Here is a 23,323-nt window from a genome sequence, read left to right as displayed (position 1 = left end):
TGCATGTCATAACTGGGACACAGAATAGAACCTCCTCTGACAATAACTATAATAAAAAAGAAACAATAAAAGGGTATACATGAAAAAAGGTTCTAAATGTGCAATTTTAAGTCAGATTACTTAAAAGCTGCTACGCATTTTGAAAAGTATAAATCCAATAGTATGCAAATGATTTTAAACAATGCCTGTGAGTTAAATATATTGTTCCTGATCAAGTACATAATAGGAAGCATTCTTCATATTTGAAGAAATTTTAGTTACAAATTTTTTCTCTTGGTATTATGCTGGCCAGATGTGGAAGCAGAACTGGGTTCCCAAACAGTGATTAAACCAGAATAGTGGCACACAAGCCTTTAATGCCAACATTCTAGAAGTGGAAGCAGGAGTTCAAGGTCACTTAACCCCAGAGAGTTTCCTGGTCAATCCGAGCTACATGAGACCCTGTCTCAAAACAAAATTTAGATCTTCAATCATGTTTTGTTCTTTTCTTTCTTTCTTTTCTTCTTCTTTCCCCCTTTCTTTCTTTCTTTCTTTTTTTTTTGAAAGTTTTTAGGAACATGTATGTAGAAATAAAACCTAATGGTTATAAAGTACATGTAGATAAGTTGTTAGTAATTTAGATATAAAATATAATTATAGATAAGTCTAAAAAGAACGCTGCTTTGTATTTGCTCATCTTTTCCAACTCACTAAGTGAAAAAAAATACTGTTTTTCTAACTTAAATGGTTGTTCTATGAACGTCTCAAAACTGCCCTCACCTGGCTGACTTAGAGCATGCATCTGCTCAGATTCTGCTACAGCTGGGGCTGAAAGGTTTTGCAGCAGAGACCTCAAGGATGCTCCGCCTCCATCCCCGAACTTATGCGTGTTTCCCAGGCAACCGACCTCGCCGCTGTCTCGCGGGAACCACAGTTTCCGGCCGTGACGTCACAGCCGAGGCTACAGTAGCAGGCTCAGGTGCTAACCACAGGACTCCCCCCTGGGAACTCGGGACTCCAGCGGTCCTAGGTCTTTAGATTTGGAGCTCACGCCCCAGAGCACTTTGTATTGCTTGGCTGTCATGGCTGGCGGGACCCGCGCAAGAAGCAGGGCAGACAAGGCGAGGCCGGTGAGTACCGCTTGCACTGAAGGACCAGCTGTCCCTGCAGCTAGAGTGAGCGTCTGAGGCTCTCGGATCTTCATTGGTCAAGAGAACCTCCTGTGGAAAATCGTGTATCCTAATCTATTGCCAAGGCAAAATAAATAATAATTAGTTAACAGAAAGGATTTGGAATGTCCTACTATACAGAAACAATAAATGTCTGAAGTGAAGATATGCCAGTTGCTCTGATCATTGCGTAATGTATTGAAATACCACACGGTGTCCCATACACAATTACGTCAATGGAAATATATTTACAATCAAATGGAAGATGAATAACTACATAAAGTTTAAATGCCAATTTATAAATGGACAAAGGATGTTAGTGGACATTTCTCCTCAGAATTACATAAAAAGCAGATTAAAAACAAAACACTTATCCTTAGTCATAGGAAAATGCAATTAATAGTACACATGGAGAGTAGTTTACTCACTGAAATGACTATAATTTTAAATGTTGCATAACAGCAACCATTGGCAAGCATGGGGAAGAATTTGAACAATTAAACATTTTGGCTGAGATCATAAATGACATATCTACTATTGGAAACAGGTTATCAGTTTCACAAAAAATAAATGACAAATTTACCATATGACCCAGCAGTTCCAGACACATGAAAACAGGGTTCTTGCTTGTTTGCTGTTATTTTTACTTTTGAGTCTGTAATATAATTACATTTCCCTTCTCTTCCGTCCAATCCCACCCATATACCCCTCCCTACTCTCCTTCAAATTCATTGCCTCCTTTTCAAATAATTGTATTTGTATGCATTTATATATATATATATATATATATATATATATATATATATATGTCTCACAAATATGACCTTTTCAATCCATAATGCTACTTCTATGTATGGGTGGGTATTTTTTTTTTATTGTTGTTGTTGTTTTTCCTGTTTCGTTTTGTTTTGCTTTACACAATGTTTGGTGTAGCCCAGGCTGGTCTTGAACTTTCTATATACCCAAACATGACCTCAAACTTCTGACCTTCCTGCCTCCCAGTTTCAGACATACACCACCATGTGTGCCTGAAAACAGGTTCCCAAAGTTTCACAAGTCTGTTCATAGCAGCATTTCCAAAGTGAAACAATCCAAATGTCCATCAACAAGTGTAATATATAAGAAGAATGGTGTATTGGTACATGCTACAAATACCTAAATTCAGAAGCACAATGCTAAGAAGATTAGGCAGACAAAAAGTAGAATGGAGATCAGTGATTGCTAAGAGCTTGGAAGAAGGGTAAAAGATGGTTGCCCATTGGTGAAAATATTTTGGAATTAGATACAGAGTATTGCCTCACAGCATTGTGGATAAATAAAAAAATGTGTAGTCAATAAAAATCATTGATTTGGTTGATCTGGAGAACTCCCATTAACCTATGCAAACCAAGGTCATGGATTGAAACCCCCTTTTTTTTTTCAAGGTAGATATTTGCTGTTGTGCATTTTATTTTATGTACTTCTAGAGAGTTGTCCTATCAATTTAAAATGAATAGTTTATTTTTAAATAGATTTAGAAACACAGGAAAGTGAAAACTTTTCACGCACCCCCTCACTTCCAGTATTTTCCCCTTTATCATTAGCATCTCATATTCCTGTTTCTGCTTGTTATAATTGATAAGCCAATGATGATATATTCAAAAAGTTTACTCTTGGTGTTGTACGTGTTGTGGCTTTTGACCAATCTGTGAATATATTTACATTTATAAGTGTAAGTAACATGTATATTTACTTTTATAAAATAATACAGAATAATTGTTTCATTCATCTAAAATCTTCTGTGCCCTACTTAACTCATTTTCCCCTTGCTGTTGAGCATGACAACCACAGTTGTTGTAAGGCATTTGTAATTTTGTCATTATCAGCATGTCATATAGTTGGAATTATGCAGTACACAGGCTTTCAGCTAACTATAGCTATTTGATTCTTCCATGACTCTTAATAACTGAGTATCTTATTTTAAAAATTCCATCATATGGCTATATCATAAACTTTTAGACATTTGCCTGTTGGACAACAGACTGGTTGTGGAAACTTCTGAGTTTTGTCAGTTACAAGTAAAGTAACTATAAATGTTTGTACTCAAGTTTTTGTGTGGTATTGTGTGACATTATTCCTGGGAAGACATGAACAAATGTCTACTCACCCCAGATAGGGACCTGATAACTGATCAAACAACAAAAGTCCAATTTGATGAAGCCATGAATTTCATTACGGTTACTTAGAGGAGTCTGGGTGAGGGGTTGCTTACAAGAGGAAAATGATCCAAGGACAGAAGGGTCAACAAAAGCCTGCCTCAACATGGAGACAGCTTATGAAAGCTGGAAAGCCAGAGCACAGTGCTCACCCTACAGGCAGCTCAACAGGTTCCAGGTAGTTCAGTCCCTCTGAATCTTTTCCAAGCAGCTGGGCTGCTCTCTGCTACCTCCAAGAAGCTAGGCTGGTCGCTGACATTTCCAGGCAGCTTTGCCTATCTGAACCTTTCCTAGGCAGCTCCTTTTGTATGAAGGTGACTTTCAGGAGTCTTTACTGCTTGTATATGTTTAGGCAAGGAAGTGCCTGGTGAATTTGATCAGCTTCATGGACTTCGTGAAACTATTTTAAGTTGTTTTCTTTCTGAGTTTTAAGAGCTTCTCTGAAGGAGAAAACATTTCAACTCTGCTTAGAACACCCTGTTGCTTAATCTTGTAAACATCTGTCTTAACATACCCTGTTATTTAACCTTCCTTTCCACATCCCATGCCTTAAGGAATTTCACTCCACATTAGAGGCATGTAGATGCAAGTTTTCAATCTGTTTATGTAACTTCTCAGAAGAATATTTTTTAGGGGTTGGTATGTTTAGGTTGGCAAAAAGAACAAAACGAATCCATGTCAAACTTTATTACAGTGACTGTGAATTTCTATGCTCGATACTAGTATTTACCTATTTTCAGTATCACTTGTGTTAGACATTTGATTTTGGGGCATTTTAATAGGTGTGAAGTGGCATATAATTTTTGTTTCAATTTATTAACCCCCACTTCAGTGATAAGAATCTTTTCATTTGCTTAGTATCCAGCCACAATGATTTGAATGGGTTGCCTCACAATTCATATCTGGAAAACTGAGACCCAATGTGATACTATTAAGAAGTAGAGGCTTTAGAATGTGATCAGGTTGTGAGCGCTCTGCTCACAAAAGACCTTTTCTTCCACCCACCTCCATGTGAGGGCATAACAAACAAAATTCCACTTTAGAATTAGACAGCAGCCCTCATCAGAAAACAAATTTTTGCCGCATTGATTTTGAAATCCTTGGCTTCTGGAATTACAGGGAAATTTAGTTTTCATAAATTATCCAGTCTAAATTATAACTGATTTAGAAATAGACTAAAGCATATACTGCATATCTTCTTTAATGAGACTTCTTCTCAGATCATTCTAGTTCTTAAATTTAAATTAAATTTATATTTATGGCCATGTGGGTATCTCTATCACCATAACTTTTCCTTTTATGTTTTGTCATCCATTTCCCAATTACATTTCTTCCAAATACCTGACAATGAATCCAAATAATTTGATATAGTCCATGAATCATCATATAACTACATATCTGTCTATTTCTACATCTAAGCAAAGTGCACACGGTGGATTGTTGGAAGTTCGGCCCATTCACTCTTGTCTTTCAGGAATATCCTAAAAAGGGATTATAAAATTGTACTTTTCACATCGTAGTGGTGCTGGCAAATTCATTCTTTCTCCCTCTTTCCTTTCCTCTCTCTTTAGAATTGCACTAAAAAAAGCTTGAGCTTTCTTTTCCTCTGAGAATTGATCATAAAAAACTCCCTATGAGATCACAAGTGCAGGCTGGTAGAAGGAAGTCAGAATTATGGGAGTGGGAACCATGAGTATTTATGCTACTCTCATGCTTAATTATCACCTCTCAGGGACTGACTGGGACTGATCATGTCCCAATTTACATTTACATTTAATAGTTAGAATTTTATGGCTTCGTGTATCAGATAAACCCAATTATGATAAGTTGTCAGGTCACATGGTAGCTTGTTGACACAATAAGAATTCAAGAGCTGTTTCTTAAAATTGCAGACTGTATCGTAATTCATCTAACAAAGCCTCCCAAGGGTTTCAGGCAGCATTTCTATTTTCCAGTGAAACTTCAAGCCCCTCCCCCCTTTTTTTGAATACCATAACTCCACTGGTAGAAAGCAGTTTGCACATCAACTCTCATCTGCTGCAGATTGCTATGGTATAGATGTTTGTGACCCATCCGTCAAATCAGTATATTTAAATTCATTGTTGCGGTGTTTAAAGTGGAAACTGGGAAAGGTGATTAGGCAATGAGTGCAGAACATTCATAATTGGGAATTGTACCCTTATAAAAGAGATTTCAGGGGCTTGGCTAGTCCTTCTCTTTGCTAGTTGAGGTTATAATGAAAAAAGAAAACAACAACGAAGTCTGTTTAGCAGGAAGTGGGCCTAACTAAACAGTGAGTGAGACTAGTTCTCAGACTTTCCAGTTTCTAAAATTGTAAGAATGAATTTCTTTTGCTATAGCAACCTGAGAGTACACAATCAAAGGCCAATTTTAAGCACAACCCAAAGCTAGCAGCTGCTTTAGTCCCTTAGTAAATGACAGACCTAGGTAATGTACCAAATGAGAAACATGTGCCTTCAAAATCTAAATAGGCATAATAAGAGTTGTAGTAGCTCTTTCTTGGTTCTGTGGAGGACCATATTAAATGATTTAGTCACTAGAGTCCCAGAAATCTAGAAATTTCATAGAGTTAGGTTTTTGGGAGTTTACTTGGATATATTTCCCAGTATTTCCCATTAAAATGTCTCACCAATACATCTAGAGTGATCAGTACTTCTTTTCCACTAGGATAATGTCATCAATGTAGTGGACCATTGTGATAGCTTGTAGTAGGGGAAGGTATTATAATCTCTCTAACTTTGCCTTATGAGATGGTTCTCATTGCTCAGCAGATAAAGGTGGCTGTCACCAACTCTAGTTCAAACTCTGGGACCCACATGGTGGAAGGAGAGAACTGATTTACAAAGGTTGCCTTCTGACCTCCACATATGCACTGCTGAGGCTTTTGCATTCCCTCCCACAGAGATGGTAGATAGATGAATAAGGTAGATAGATAATAGATGATAGATATATAGATGGATGGATGGAATAAAAACTAAATTGTAACATAGTGCTAGCGAGCAGTGAACATATATTGCTGTCCTTGTTATCTGAAAGCAAATTTCTTCTGGTGAGCTTTATGGACAGGAATGAAGAAAAAGACATTTTTCAGAAATGCCTTTCCATTTACAGAAAAGAGCTTCTGTAAATGCTCTGAAGACCAGAGGAATAGGCATGTTAACTCTGTTTTGCATCACTGTCACAAAATTATACCAACTTTGCAAAAAACAAAGTTTGTTTGTTTGTCTTATAGTCTTCATGACTAGAGGGCAATATGCCATCATTGCCTTAACTCTGTTGAGGACTTTGTGTGTGTGAGAGAAAGCAATATAATAGTAGAACCATGTTTAGGAGGAATAGGTAATATCATCAGACAAAAATCTAGAGAGTGAATGAGTGGTTACTTTATTTTTTACATCTATAAAACTCTCTCTTTGTCTCTATCTCTAAGATTGACTTAAGTCATTGTGGATATTCAGTACTTCCTACTATATGCTGTTTCCCGACTGAAAAATCAGGAAAGTCAGTAGTATGATTCACTGAGTCTAAAAGACTGACAACCAGAACCTCCTTTTTTGAGGACAAGAGAATTATAGCTGAACTGGGAAAGATAAATTGCCTTTATTGTAGCTTTTTGTCTTATTTGGTCCCTAAATGGATTGGGTGATACTTTTCTCCTAAGTGAGAAGGGAAATCTTTATTCAGTCTGCCAATATAAATGTTCATCTTTTTCTGAAATATCCTTATAATCACAGAAATGTTTTGCCATCTATCTGGAAATCCCTTTGCCCAATGAAGCTGGCACCTAAAATTAACCATCAAGTTACCAACGGGGTTATGCCAGTATTGCTAACATGATCATTAATTTGCCTCATTATCTTTAAGTTGTGAGTATGTGTTTATATAACCCAAATATGTTATAATAATTTTGCATGTAAAATGTTAAATCTTCTGATATGCTTCAGATGTAGTTTGCTCTCCAAAGCTTATGTATGAGAAAGTTGATCACTCCAATGAGGTGATTAATCCAGTCGTGGAGAACAGAGGGGGAAATGAGTAGGTCTTCAAGAATTATTACCTTTCAGAAATTTGTAGATTAGAAATACCCAGAACTTTTATGAATCTGCCTGACTTTGAAGCTCAGCATCAGGCACATAATTAAAGGAAAATATGTGTGACTTTGAAAGGTACAGGGGTATAATAGTTAAATAGTAGGTATTTACAAAGCATAAATATTCATGTGATCTTTTATAATAGAAATAACGAACAATAATATTCAGAGCAAAGCAAAATGATAAATAATACAAACTTCTCAGAGGAAAGTAAATCCTTGCCACATCACACAGGCACACCATCAGACACTCTAAAAATATAATTTTGTGTAGAAAATTTACCATCCCTTCATACTTCAAAGCTTATTCACCACTGCTTTTAGTTGCATTAAGAGAAATATTATTGTTAAACCTTTCTGGGGGTAGCACAAGCTTCTGCATTTTTGCGTTTCCAAGTGCCAAAAATCTCTCCTCTCTCCTGCCTGAGTGACCATGCTGAGTATCAGTGTAAACCCAAGAAACTGACTGTGACTTTGACACAGACACAGGGACACAGATCCAAATGGTGGGAGGTAATGGCTTTATTACATAGGGAAGCAGGTTGCACAGGCATTTGGAATTTGCAGTTCAGCCAAATTTTCACCCATATGAGACTAGCTCACATGTGAATGATTAATACAAGTAAATGACTAAGATAGAGAATAGAATGCCTAGGGCACATAGGATAATCCATTACCTATATCTTATCCCAGATTGTCTTCTTGTTTGCTTGCTTTCCACACTCCAAGAGGCTCACAGAAATTTGGTGGAAAGAGTTATTCCTTGGAAATTCCTTACTCCCATGCATACACTGGCAGAGCGCCTCTGGCATCAGAGGACAGTTAACTGGTGGGGCTTGGGTTCAGGTGTTTAAAGCAGCATGAGGGCAGCTTTCAAAGTTGCTGTTCTGATGGTCATATATATGAAGAACATTAGCAGGAATTCAGACTAGCTACAGTCATAATAGTAGTGTGTGCACTTCCAAGGGAAAGGCAAGACAGAAAACAGCCTGCAAATAGCTATTTCTGAACTAACCTGTTTAACCTGTTTGGACTTCACAGAAGAGAGCAAGTGACTTCACACCAATGGCCCACACAAGCCTGGAAAAAAAGGTGTCTCCATCTTTTTTTTTTTTTTTTTCAGCAAGAAAGAAATATCACTAGTCTTTCAAGTGTTCTATCTGACTTTGTAATTATCATGCTGTTTTATAAATATGCACTATCATTTTGCATACCTTCATCCCACTGAGCTTGCTTCTTACCTTTTTTCTTTTCACCCCCACTTCTTATTACTTATTAGCATTTTATATTTCCTAATAAAAAATAAGTTTAACTTGTAAGTCTCCTAACTTATTTTATATTTTTATTGGATTGAAACCTGTTAAATCCATTTTGTGTATTTTCTATTTATATAGAAATATCTAGCTAAAAATATTTTAATGCTGCCATAGTATGCTTTTTCTCCACTAAGTGGTAGTGGGGACTGGGACTTCAGGAGAAAAGTTTGCCACTGAGAGGATCCCATATAAAATGAAGGAGGAAGTATCTATCTCAACACATGCATAAGTATTGTGGAAACTGCAAACCAATGAAAAGCAAGGAATTTAACGCTTTCAAAGGTTTATAACTCCTCCATAACTGAATGAAAAGGTATTAGTATGTTTGAATTATTGAACAAAGAATTCAAAAATACAGTTTGCAAATGATAAATGTCCTCAAACAGGATCCAAACAAACACTGAGTAAAGCAAGAGATGTCAATACAGGATTTGCATGAGAAATTCCTCAGAGACAGACATTGTGAAGAAGAAAGAGAAAAAATACTACTGAAACAGACATCTTGGCAATAAAGGAAAAGCTGAAGAAGTTACTCATCACCAATATACTAAGAACAACATATCAATTAGAAAAAAAGACACTGAATTATTTCATTCAGTTTACAATAAAGAAAGAAAAATCATGACTACAGAATTTTCAACAACTCTGGAACACATAAAGAAACCATACCCAAAAATCCTTGACAGAGACAGAGCTAAAATAAAGACTGATGGCATAGAGAAATCTGCTGAATGAGTCTAGAGAAATATATGAATACCTTAGTACATAAGGTAATTATAATACCAATGGACATGACTAGAAAATAACCTATCCATATCAGACTATAGTTAAAATATCACAAGTACAGAGCTAAGAAAGAATACTGAAACTGTAAGACAAAGATATCTAGTTATAAACAAAGGCAAACATCAGACTTCTCAGTAGAAACTCCAAAAGTCAGGAAATAAGAAATGAAGAATTAAAGTACATTAATGTAAATAACAGCCAACCAAGATTGCTATATCTAGCAAAATCAGCTTTTGAAACCAAAGGAGGTATAAAAAGCCTTTCAAGATATAAGCATTAACTAAAGACATGACCACTAAACCAACAATTGATGAAGATATGTAAATTATACAAACCAGTGGGGGCAGGGAGATAGGCATAAACAAGAGCCCAGGAAAAATTAATTTCATGAAATTAGTAGAGCTAATAAGAATTAGGGAAGATTCAGACATATTCAACTCAGCAAACCATCCAAGCTCTGAAGTGAATAGAGGAGAAAGAAAAGAACAGAGGATACTGGAATCAACCAGCCTAAAGGACAAAAATGCAAAATTTAAAAAGCATGAGTTAACACATATTTCTCAATAATACCGCTAAATACAAATTGTCTTTGCTCTCCAGTTGAAAGACACAGACTGGCTAGCTAGATTAAAATATAAGATCCAACTGTTTGCTGTCTACAAGAAACTACATGTTTCTGGGAAAGACACAGAGACTAAAAGTAGAACCTTGGAAAACAAATTCTAAGCAAATTATTTGACAGATTGTTTTGTCAAAAAATATCTGACAAAACCACTTCTAAAATGGTTAATTTCTTTGTCAACTTACCTGGACTTAGAATGACGAAGGAGATAAATTTGTGGAGTTGTCTGTGAGGTCATTAATAGAATAGATTAACTGAGGAGGGAAGACCAACCCTGAATGTGAGTATCACCATCCCATGGGCTGGTAGCTCAGACTGAGTAAAAGGGAAAGAAGAAAGCCAAATAGGCACCAGCATTCTACTATATGTTTCCTTGTCCACTCAGATTTGAAGAAGTAATCTCATGCTCCACTGCTACAAACAAGACTTGTTCCTGCAACCATGCCTTCCCTGCCATAAGAGATTATAGCCTCAAAAAATTCTTCCACTTTAAGTTGCTTTTTTATGAAGTAATATGTCACAACAATGAGAAAACTAACATGACATGTCATAAAGTATATTTAAAACAAGTTAAACAGATGAGACAAAGCTACTATATACGAATACACAAAATAGCCTCCCAATAAGATATAACAGGGGAGTGGATGGAAGATGGGATTTGGGGGTCAGTAGGGGACATGGGAAGATGGGAGGGAGAGGGAACTGGGATTGATATGTAAAATTAGATTATTTCTAATTTAAATAAAATATATAAAAAGAGAAAAATTAAAATCTTTATCTTACATTTAAAATGATATAACAATTACAAATATACTCACTGAATATTGATATATCTAATTTTAAAAACAAACACTACTAGAAATAAAGGGATGAATTTGTCCATATACAATGGATACTGGGGAATTTTAATGTTCCATTCTTACCAAGTCAAAAATTATCAAAAACTTCAAAATTTAACAATTACACAATCATAGAAACCACATACATCTATATATTGTATCCAGTAGCTGTGTGTTCTAGTTTGCATTTTATGATTGTGATAAAACACTGACCAAAATTAACTTGTAGTAGGAAAAGGTTTATTTTATCTTATGCTGCCAGATAATGATTCATTGTTGAAGAAACTCAAGACAGGAACCTGGGACAGGAACTGTAGCACAGACCTACTTATAGCTCACACTTTGTTACTTGTTTAGTTAAGTTCCCTATACAACTCAGTCCCTGGGGATAGCACTGCCCATAGTGGGCTGGGCTCTTCTACATGAATCAGCAACCAATAAAATTCCCCCACAAACATGCCCACAGGCTAAGTTCCTCAGTTGAGCTTTCCTCTTCTCAAGTGACTCATTTGTTTCAAATTGATAAAAATTAATCACCTCGCTGTAGAGTACCCATGTTTTAGCCACCAAACTTTTTCAAAAATAGATAATATTTTAGCTGATGAAACAGGTCTTAACAACCTAAAATAAAGTACCATTATCATTGGTGCAATCTCTAGCTGTAATTATGTGAAACAGGTAAGCTGTGTACATCCACAATACAGTGATGAGACATACATAGGATAGATGTTCCCATTCCAAAATGTAGAAATTGGAAAGAAGAAAGCATGATGTATCTCCAACAAATCCTAACCTAGCAAGACAAACTTCATTAGAACTTAAGTCTATGAGACAATCTTCTTTGGATTGATATTCTGTCATTTTAGCCTAATAAGATGGCAGTGCCATACCCATGAGACAGGGTGTTGGTACACATCTTAGTTGGGGTTACTATTGTGATGAAACACCATGACCAAAGCAACTTGGATAAGAAAGGGTTTATTTGGCTTATACTTCCACATCACAGTTCATCATCAAAGGAAGTTAGCATAGGAATTCAAACAGGGCAGCAACCTCTGTATCACAATCTGATACAGAGGCCAGGGAAAGAAGCTACTGATGGGCATACGTCCAAGGCTTACTCAGCGTGCTTTCTTATAGAACCTAGGGCCACCTGCCCAGGAGTGGTTCCAACCACAATAGTCTTGTCTTTCCCATATCAATTAATAATTAAGAAAATCCTCTAAAGGCCTTCACATTGCCTGATCTTATTGATGCATTTCTCTAATGAGGCTCCCTCCTCTTCAGTTACTCTCTGTCGAATCTAGTTGACTTAAAATTAGTCCATACCCCAAACCTACATGATTCCTTACTCTCGCCACCTCTGTGGATCTTTATAGTGGCTCATCCCCTCTGGCTCTTTGTGGGAACTAGTCTGTTCTGCTGACATAGAGGAGATAGCTCCTGTCTCTTAAACTCATGAGTTAACATGAGCTAAGGTCACATGCTGAGTCTGTGGTAAGAACAGAAGACCCAAACATCTTTAAATTGTCTTCATGTTTTCCCCTGATATGAATATATACAGCTGACTAGTTCTATTGTAAACTCTTGTATAATCCCAGAAGTCTGGAAGCCTCCTTGTATGGTATGATCTTTCTAGAAGCATCATTTCTGATGGTGTAATCCCATGTACATACTTGGCTCCAACTGAAATGGTTGACTCAATCCATGGATAATCTATCCAGATGTAATCTTTGGCCAAAACCATCCTATTCTTTCCTGAGCATACTTTCTCAACTCTTAGAATATAGATTCTTTTAAATCTTTAAGTTCTAATTCTTTATCACCTAATAGGTCCTCCAATTTTCTGTAGCCTCACATTTTACTCTAAACAGAAGAGACTAGGCAAAACATTCAAAGCTTTGCTTACATACAAAGCTTTAGCTGTTCCTAAAAGGCCAAGAGTTATGTCATAAATTCTACCTTCTATAAAAACACAGGGATGGGGTCATTCTTTGAAATGAAAAAGATGCTATAAAGTAAATGCTTAAGTAACTCACAGATGAAGTAAGCTCTTTACATCTTGCCTCTAGCTACCTGCTAGTGCAGTTAAATCTTGAATGAGTGAAGTAAAATCATGGGTCTTCTATTTTGCTTCTCAGCCACTACAACATAATTTCTGCCTCCAGTGAGGTACCCTGGAAGATCTAAAATAGATAGGTTTGCATCAGGTATAGAATAGAAATAAAGAAAAATTCTCAAATATTTTGATGGGACTAAAAAGTGCAATAACTGAAATTTAAAGGCAGGAGGTGATTCACTAGAAGAGGAAAGAACACAAGGAACTGAATACAGACCATAAAACAGAAAGAAAAGCCAAATAATTCTTTAAAAGAGAATGAAGCAAAGGGAAGAGGATTTCTCAGGCAAATGTGAGAAATCATTAGTTGCACCAAGATAAATGAAATGAAATTTTACAAGTTACAGGAGCAAATGTAGCAGAAGAATATAGTCTTTTTTCAGGTGGGTTTGGACTACCCATGCAATCTTAGCATTCAGATAAGAGGTCTGTAAGTTCAAGACAAATCTATACTTCTTGGTTATCAGAGTGATTTTGGTATTGTAATGATTACTGTGTCCAAGTAAACTTTTATTCAGTCATGGCCCTAAAATTAAAAAATGGTGATGCTGATGTGTTCGGTATGCCAAAGAGAAGCTGTACTGTGCTGCTTTAAAAACAATTAAAACTAAAATTAAATATGCATTCACACATATGTATACATGAAGAGTAATTTGGAAAAATTCACCCCCCTGTAAAAGAAAGCGGTATTGGAGAGATGAGTATGAAAAAGTTTTGGTACCCATATAAAAGGAAAATGCCAGGTATAAAATCAGCTACATAGCTCACATTAAATGTGAATGGCTAGTGAGCAATTTAAAGAAAAAACTTCATGCGAGCAAAAAAAAAATCCAACTATATGCTGTGTATAAGTGATAAATTTTGTATTCAAAAGCAAAAAAAAATTTGAAAGGAATTGAAAATTACTCCATGCAACTGGCAACTAATTAAGTCTATATTAACTGTAATATCACACAGCCAGACTTGAAAAGAAACCATGCTGTAGATGTAAAGAAGAACATTTTCTTTTTCTTTCTTTTTTAAAAGAAGAACATTTTCATTACAGAAGGTTTCCTTACTGAACTCTAGAAAACTTTATGAAAGAAGTTAACATAAAATCTTCACAAAATCTTCATAAAAATAGAATATATGGAGCTCTACTTACTTCTTTGTTATTGGGTAAGAAATTAAAATTTACTATGATACTCAAATCAGATCAGACATCACAAGAGACATCCACACCAAATCTCCTATGATTGCAGTACAAAAATCTAAATGAAGCTTGTCAAAAATGATCAACTAAATTAACTAGAAATTATGAGTGAGAAGTGCTTATTGAAGTGATATATGAGTGATTTAACATCTGAAAATGGATGAGTCTGACACATCATTAGAAGAAACAAACTTATTTTATCATCTACCTCAACATACATTGAAAAGGCATTTATTAAAATTCAAAACTTTCATGAAAGAAAATCCCAAATTCAACTAGAAGAGAACTCACTTACATGATTTTAAAAAAATTGCTACAAAATTAACAAATTAGCTAACCTTACAGTGAGTGGAGAGAAAGTGCAGTCTTTCCACCTAAAATCTGAAGCAAAACAAAGAGGTCTGCTTTGTCTGTTCAGCCAATCAAACATAAGCAGTCAAGACTGTGGTGGAATCTAGAAAAGTAGTCAGGAGATGAAAATAAACTGCATCTAAATAGGACATGAAGAGAGATATTAATAGAAGACTTGATCTCACACACAGAAAATCTTAGAACTATAGAACTGATAAGTAACTATTGAAATTTTAATATGCAATATTCATATAAAAATTCAGTTGCAGAAGTGGTTTCTGGGAAGATGCAGGATTAGGAAGCAAAATAAAAAATATTAAACAACAGATATCTACCTCTAGCTAGGTAACAATTGCAGCAATAGATTCTTGCTCGCATGTTTACTATAGGATTCTAGTCTGTTGAAGAATAGTGTAGTGCCTACCTTGATTGCAAATTATGGTTGATTTTGGTCATTTTAATTGTTCTGCTGTTGTTTTGTTTTAGGGGGATTTGTGGAGTTTTTGTTTTGGTTAGATTTAGGTTTTGAGACAGTGTTTCTCTATGTGGTCCTGGAGGTAATGGAACTTACTCTATAGACCAGGCTGGCCTCAAACTCAAAGATTCACCTGCCTCTGCCTCCCAAGGGCTTGAATTACAGGCATGCACCACCACCACACTGCCCATTTAATCTTTTAATACACTAGTACATTAACAGCTACCTAATCTTTACATCTGAGAACCATGACAGACTACTGTTCACAAGATCTTAGAGTAAATAATACATGGTTCATTGGAGCCAGGAGAAGAAAAGGAACTTGTCCTGAAAATATCAAAGATTTCTGTACTACCTGCTGCTTCTGATCATAGAAATGCAGGGGGAAATGTGAAGAGTGTTTGTATTTTCCCTATTCCCAGAGTTATGTTACATTCGCTATGGATGAAATGACTTACAGAGAACTTAATGGCCCATGTCCTCTGTTTTTCATTCATTGTTCCTCTTCTACATTTTCAGAAAACAAACTTTGGAGGCCTCTTGATTGCCATGTACAGGGGAAATGAGACAGCCATTGTGTGTGCTAAGAGACAGATGCAGGCTCAGGAAAGAAAATATGGGTAAAGGCGGAGTTTGATCTAGAATGTTGCTAAAGGCTCATGTAACATGGCAGTAATTTTATTAGGTTGTGGTTGAGCCTTTAGGAATTGGTTCCTAATATCTGTCTGTAACATAGATCATTGAAGGCATTCCCTTAAAGTAATATGGGAGCCATGCCCTCTTCCTGTCTCATCCATTCTGTTTCCCAGCTGCTTGGAGGTGAGTGATAACTCATGCATTCTACTCTGATACACTGTACCACCCCAGGCCCAGACCAAACGGGACTAGGTGACCCTGGCATGAATCCACTAAAACCATGAGCCCACATGAGATTATCCTCCATGTAAATTGACTTATCTCAGTCTCTTTCTCTTAATAATGGAAAATAACACATGAAGATAACACTTTAGACTGATAGTGCAGAAAGTCTCCAAAATCAATCCCAAAGCCCCACAGTTTACAAATAAAAACCATAGAATTTGAGAAGATGGCAGGTAAGAGGCACCCAGAGTCTTCCTGTGTCTCTATAAGATTGGTTCCAAACAATACGTGCATAACTACAGAGTTGTGTGGAGTATTATGGGAAGGTACTGGTGGGCAACAGATATCATTGGTAAGGTGAAACCCAGAAGTATTGGTTTTATAGATATAAAATGAAAAACAGAGTAAGCCTGACAATAGGTGTGGCTCAGGAGAGAAAGAAGGAAGACCTCCCTCAGCAAGGTTATGAGAAAGGTAGAGAGGTATCTAAGTGTCCTCACTATCTCAGAATCCAGCACCTTGAAAGCATACTTTCTAAGCAGACTAGCACTGGAGAAGAATTTTCATGCATTTCCCAGTGTAGATTTATGGTGCCATTGCTGATGGGGACCCATCTTACGAGGACTCCTACTGCATACATTATGGCTTAAGTAATAGGAAACCCCTGTATTTTATGTCATTTAGTCCTATGGCTTCTTCCCTTCAGTGTATCAGTAAGTCATCCTAAAATGTAGTCTGGACCCAGGGAACCTATTAAGTGATCATCTATCCTCTATGACTCTCTTTAGTCCTGAGGTTGTACCTTGACTAAGATAAAAAAAATCTAGCGTAATTATCTAAGTGACTATGGACTGAACCCTCTGATACTGAGGATCAAAACAAATCTTCCTTTAAGGTGTGGTTTTCAAGTATTTTGTCACATTGATGGAATACTGAATAACACAGTAAGGGCCTAGCTTTATTTTTCTGCACATGTATATATGGTTTACTTAGCTTTTTCATGCTGATTTGAGTAGGCAGTTGTGTGCAAAATCATTTAAATATATATGTAAAGGCTTTACATGATACAGTGATATTTCTCTATAGTTTTTATTTGCATTTGCCAGTTAGTTAAACTCATTTTCATACATATATTGGTCACCTGTATTTCTTTTGGGAACTGTATATTCAGAGCATATTGCTTTTTAAAAATGTACTTCTCTCTCTCTCTCTCTCTGTGTGTGTGTGTGTGTGTGTGTGTGTGAGAGAGAGAGAGAGAGAGAGAGAGAGAGAGAGAGAGAGAGAGAGAGAGAAAGAGGCAGAGAGGAGAGAGAGTTTTAGGTACTAGTGTGTCAAAGCACACATGTGGATGTCAGAGAACAATTCTCAGAAGTCAGTGTTCTGCTTTCACTATGGTTCCAGAAATTAAACTGAGATCATCACTTTTGCACACCAAACACCTTTACCTGCTGAGCTATCTTTGTAGCTCTGCTTTGCCACTTTTTTTATTGGATTGTTTGGGGTTGTTGTTATTTTAGGTTTTCATGTTTTCTGCATATCAAACCTCTGCCAGAAAATGGCCATCAAAGACATCTTGAATTTTGGAGGATGGGTTTTAAGATTTTCTTTTTATTAGTGTGTGTGTGTGTGTGTGTGTGTGTGTGTGTGTGTAAGTATGTGCATGCAAATGCTTGTGGATGCCAGAAGAGGAGTCAGATGCCCTGGAACTGGAGTTAAAGTGGTTGTAAGCTTCCTGATGTGGGTGTTTGGAATTAAACTCAGGTCCTGAAGAAGAGCAAGATAGCATCTGAGCTTTTTTCTAGCCCCACTTCATGATTCAAGGTTGTTTCTCTTCCTCTGAAGAACTTGTTAAATTTTGTCATCAATGTGTCCATTGTTATTTTTGTTTCTGTACTTTTGAGTCATTATGGAATTGTTTCCTGTGCTAATATCTTGAAGTGATTTCTCTCTCTTTCCATAGTAATCTTAGAGGTCCCTGTATTATGTTATGATCTTGGGCCCATTTTGAGGTAATAGTCATATAAGGTAAGAGATACAGGACTGGTTTTAATCTTATATATGTAGACATTCAGTGTTTGTATCACAATACATTAAAAAGTCTGTGCTTTCTCCAATGCAAAGGTTCTACCAAAATTAGTTAATTGTAACTGTTTGTTTCTTATATTCCATTTCACTGTTTGCATGTCTATATTTGTACTAGTTCACAATGTTCTAATTGCTACAGCACCATGGTATATTTTGAATTAAGTGTGATAATGCCAGAAATGGTCATTTTCTTCAGGATTACCTTACTTTTGTGATTCCATATGAATTTTAACAGATTTTCAATTGTGATGAAGAATGTAGCTATAGTTTTGAAGAGGTTGCAATGAAATGTGGATTTTAGACATAGAATAAAGGATTACCAGCCTACAATCCACACTGCCAGAGAAGCTAGTAAACAAGGAGGACCCTAAGAAAGACATACATGGACCCCTGGAGAAGGGGAAAGTAAAACGATCTCCTGAGCAAATTGGGAGCAAGGGAGGTGGGGGGAGGGAGTTAGGAGAATGAGAAGGAGAGAAGAGGGGTGAGGAGGAATGAGGGAGCAGAAAGGTTGAGTCAGGGGAAGAATAGAAGATAACAAGAATGGAGATACCATAGTAGAGGGAGACATTTTAGGTTTACAGAGAAATCAGTCACTAGGGAAAGGTCTGGAGATCTATAAAGATGACACCAACTAACAATCTAAGAAACAGAGGAGAGGCTATCTTAAATGCCCTCCCCTGATAATGAGATTGATGACTGTCTTATATGCCATCCTATAGCCTTCATCCAGCAGCTGGTGGAAGTAAAAGCAGACACTCACAACTACTCACTGAACTGAATTGGAATCCAGTTGCAGAGAAGAATGAGTGATGGTCAGAGGGGTCCAGACCACCTGGTGAAACCCACAGAAACATCTAACCTGAACAACAGGGAGCTCTTGGTCCCCAAACTGATAGCTGGGATACCATCATGGGACTGATCCAGACCCCAAGAACCTGGGTTTCAGTGAGGAGACCTTGGAAATCAATGGGACCTCCTATAATAGTTCAGTACTTAGCCCTAGCATAGGTGTGGACTTTGGGAGCCCAATCCATATAGAGGGGTACTCCCTGAGCCAAGACACACGGGGGTGGGCCTACGCCCTATCCCAATGGATATCATAAACTCTGATGACCCCCCTAAGGAAGGCCTTACCCTCCCTGTGGAGCAGAATGGATAGGTAGGGTATTAGTTGGGGGGGGGTTGACAGGGGAGAAGGAGAGGGAGTGGCAACTGGGATTGACATGTAAAACAATCTTGTTTCTAATTCAAATTTAAAAAAAAGAAATTGTAAATCACTTTCAGTATTATACCAATTTCCACAATAGTCTGCAGATCAATGATTATTGGCTCTTGGAGGGCTCCATAATTTAGTATCTTCAATATATTTTATATCCCCTTATAATTTTCATTGTAGAGATATTTCAGCTCTCTGGTTAGGTTTATTCCTGTTTTTCATTTAATTGTCATACTATTATTGTTGGGAGAGTTTCCTTGATTTCTTTTTTGTTGGTACACAGAAAACCTACTTTTTGTACATTATTTTTTTTTTACTTTTTATTAGTTCACATTAGAAACAAACTTCACATGTCAATCCCTTCTCCCTCTCACTCTCCATTCTCCACTCCCCAACTCCCCACCAGCCCTTCACCTCATCCCCCTTCTGCTCTCCAGGGAGGGTAAGGCCCTCCATGGGGGTTCCCTAAAGTTATCCTGGGCAGGGTCTAGGCCCTCCCTCATGTGTCCAGGCTGAGAGAGCATTCCTCCATGTAGGGTGGGCTTTCAAAGCCTCTTCTTACACCAGGGATAAATTCTGATCCACTACCGGGGCCCCATAGAGTGCCAAGGTCTCCTCATTGACATCTACATTCAGGGATCTGGATCAGTCCTGTGCTGGCCTCCCAGACATCAGTCTGGGGTCCATGAGCTCCCCCTGGTTCAGGTCAGCTGTTTCTGTGGGTTTCACCATTCCCTTCTTCATATCTTTTGATTAATTTAGTTTGAAGTCTAATTTGTTAGATATTAGGATTGCTACACCAGCTTGTTTCTTGGGTCCATTTAATTGGAAAGTCTTTTCTCAATCCTTTACTCTGAGGTAACATCTGTCTTTAAAGTTGATGTGTTCCTTGTATGCAGCAGAAAGATAGATTCTGTCTTTGTATCCATTCTGTTAGCCTGTGACTTGTTATAGGCAAGTTATGACCATTGATATGGAGGAATATTAATGTCCATTGATTGTGGGTTCTTGTTTGTTTTGAATTTGTTGTTGTTGGTGGTATTGTGGGTGGCTTCCCCCCAGCTTTTGGATTTTGATAATGTGGGATTATATATTGCCTACGTTTTTGTGAGTGTAGTTAACTTCCTCAGGTTTGAGTTTTCCTTCCAGTACTTTCTGTGGGGCAGGATTTGTGGATATGTATTGTTTAAATCTGGTTTTGTCATGGAATATCTTATTTTCTCCATCTATAGTGATTGAAAACTTTGTTGGATATACTAGTCTGGGCTGGCATCCGTAGTCTCTTATTGTTTGTAGAACATCTATCCAGGTTCTCTGGCTTTCAGAAATTCCATTTAAAAGTCAGGTGTAATTCTTATAGGTCTGCCTTTATATGTTACTTGGCCTTTTTCCTTTGCTGCTCTTAATATTCTTTCTTTGTTCTGTATGATTGGTGTTTTGATTATTATGTGGCTAGGGGACTTTTTAGTGGTGCATTCTATTTGGTGTTCTGTAAGCTTCTTGTAATTTCGTAGGCATTTGGTGTTCTGTAAGCTTCTTGTAATTTCTTTCTTTAGTTGGAAAGTTTTCTTCAATGATTTTGTTAAACATGTTTTCTTCACCTTTGAGCTAGGTTTCTTTGCCTTATTCTATGTCTATTATTCTTAGGTTTGATCTTTTCACAGTGGCCCATATTCCCTGGATATTTTATGTTAGGGATTTATTGGACTTAAGATTTTTGTAGTGGTCGATGAATCTATTTCCTTTAGAGTATCTTCAACACTTGAGATTCTATCTTCCATTTCTTGTATTATGTTGGTTATGCTTGCATCTGTAGTTCCTGCTCATTTACCCAGATTTTCTATTTTGAGCATTCCCTCTGTGATTTCTTTATTGTCTCTATTTCAGCTTTCTAGTCTTGAACTGTTTGAATTGTTTCTTTTGCCTGCTTGTTTTTTCTTGGCTTTCCATGCTTTCTTGAAGAGGTTTATTTATCATTTGCAGTTTTGTTTGTCTTTTCCTCCATTTCTTGCACTTTTTGCTCCTTTTTTCTTCCTTTTCTTCAAGGGATTTTCTCATTTCCTGTTTGAGAGGCTCTATCATCTTCATAAAGTTGTTTTTAAGGTAATTCTCTTCTGCTTCATCTGAGTTGGAATGCTTAGGTCTTGCTGGTTTAGAATCCATAGACTGGTGGTGTCATATTGTCTTTTTGTTGTTGAATATGTTCTCATACTTTCATCTTCCGATCTCTTCTTCCAGTGGGTTCAGTTGTGGTCTTTCCCTCTCCTGGTAGAGGATAAGTCTCTCTCCCAGTAGATATAGGCAGGTCCAATACTCCATTGGTGGCAGATGTTGGATGGTTTAGTCTGCCCCCAGGTCTCTCTCCTGGTAGGTGCAGGTGGGTCTAAGACTCCAGTGGTAGTAGACTCTGGATGTTTGGTCTGACCCAGGTCTCTGGGGGATTCAGTTGTCTGAAGGGGACCACAACATGTGGTCCCTGGGTCAGGAGACTCCAAGAGGGGGGTGAAGTAGAGCTGGAGAAGGCCCCACACTCACCTCTCCAAGTGGGTACAGGTGGTTCTAAGACTCCAATGGCAGCATACTCAGGATGGCTTTCTCTTTTAGTAGAGTTTTAAAGGTATTCCAACTACAGGATATCTGTTCAATGAGGTATTTTTATTTATCCCATTCATATTTGAATTCATATTATATCTTTCTTTTTCTTATTGATAAAAATTTAAGCATTATGTTGAATGAGTGTGGTATAAGTAGATATAGTTGTTTTTAATTACAAATGATTTTCATATTTTGCGTCATATTTATTTTAATTTCATTTTACATTCCAACAACATTTCTCCTTACCACCCCTCATCTCCCTCCCCCTCCAGGACATCTCCCATCCACTACTCCCAAAGGGTAAGACCTCCCATGAGGAATCAACAAAGCCTGACACATTAAGCTGAGGCAAGTCCAAGCCCCTGCCCCTTGCATTAATGCTGAACATGGCATCTTACCATAGGGAATGGACTCCAAAAAACTAGCTAATGCATCAGGGATAAGTCATGGTCCCACTGCCAGGGGCCCCACAGATAGACCAAGCTACAAAACTTGTAGCTCCATAGCTGTCAGTTTAGAGTTCATGAATTACCATGAACTTGGTTCAACTGTCTCTGTAGATTTCCCAGTCATGTTCTTGACCTCCTTTGCTTATATATTCTCTCCTCCCTCTCATTGATTGGATTTCTGGAGCTCAGCCTGGTGCTTTGGCTCCATCAGTTACTGGATGAAGGCTCTGATAAAAGTTGTGATATTCAACAATCTGATTACAGGGGAAGGCCAGTTCAGGTTTTGTGGTATGATTGAGTGTTCTTTGGGTATATGCCCAATAGTGGTATCACTGGTCTTGAGGTAGATTGATTCTCAATTTTCTGAGAAACCACCATACTGATTTCCAAAATGACTGTACAAGTTTGCACTCCCACCAGCAGTGTAGGAGTGTTCCCCTTACTCCACATCCTCTCCAATATAAGCTGTTCTCAGTATATTTTATCTTAGTCATTCTGACAGGTGTAAGATGGTATCTCAGATCCATTTTGATTTACATTTCTCTGATGATTAAAGATGTTAAACAATTTTTAAATGTATTTCAGCCATTTGAGATTCTTCTGTTGATAAGTCTCTATTTATCTCAGTATTCCATTTTTAATAAAATCAACATTAATAGTAACATAATAAAAATGGCAATCTTATCAAAAGCAACCTACAGATTCAAAGGAATCCTCATAAAAAACCAACGCAATCTTCACAGACCTTGAAAGACAATACTCAACCTTATATGGAAAAACAAAACAAACAAATAAAACCCAGAATAGCTACAAACATCCTGTACAATAAAGGAACTTTTGGAGGCATCGCAATCCCTGACTTCATAGTTTACTATAGAGCTACAGCTTGGTATTGGCATAAAAATAGACATGTGGACCAATAGAATTGAATTGAAGACCCTGACATTAATCCACATACCC

General features: G+C 37.2%; 1 protein-coding gene across 1 annotated transcript in view; it reads left to right on the top strand.

Annotated features, from left to right (window-relative positions):
• The first annotated feature begins 949 nt into the window (after positions 1 to 949).
• Positions 950 to 23,323, top strand: part of Lrif1 (ligand dependent nuclear receptor interacting factor 1) — a 75,110-nt gene continuing 52,736 nt past the window's right edge. The window contains exon 1 of the mRNA XM_027395436.2: positions 950 to 1,109. Coding sequence (XP_027251237.1) covers positions 1,062 to 1,109 — 48 coding nt within the window. The 5' untranslated portion in view covers positions 950 to 1,061. The remainder of the gene's footprint in view (positions 1,110 to 23,323) is intronic.

This window comes from Cricetulus griseus (assembly GCF_003668045.3).
Source record: "Cricetulus griseus strain 17A/GY chromosome 1 unlocalized genomic scaffold, alternate assembly CriGri-PICRH-1.0 chr1_0, whole genome shotgun sequence".
Taxonomy (NCBI): Eukaryota; Metazoa; Chordata; class Mammalia; order Rodentia; family Cricetidae; genus Cricetulus; species Cricetulus griseus.
This window is presented reverse-complemented; position numbering and strand designations above follow the sequence as displayed.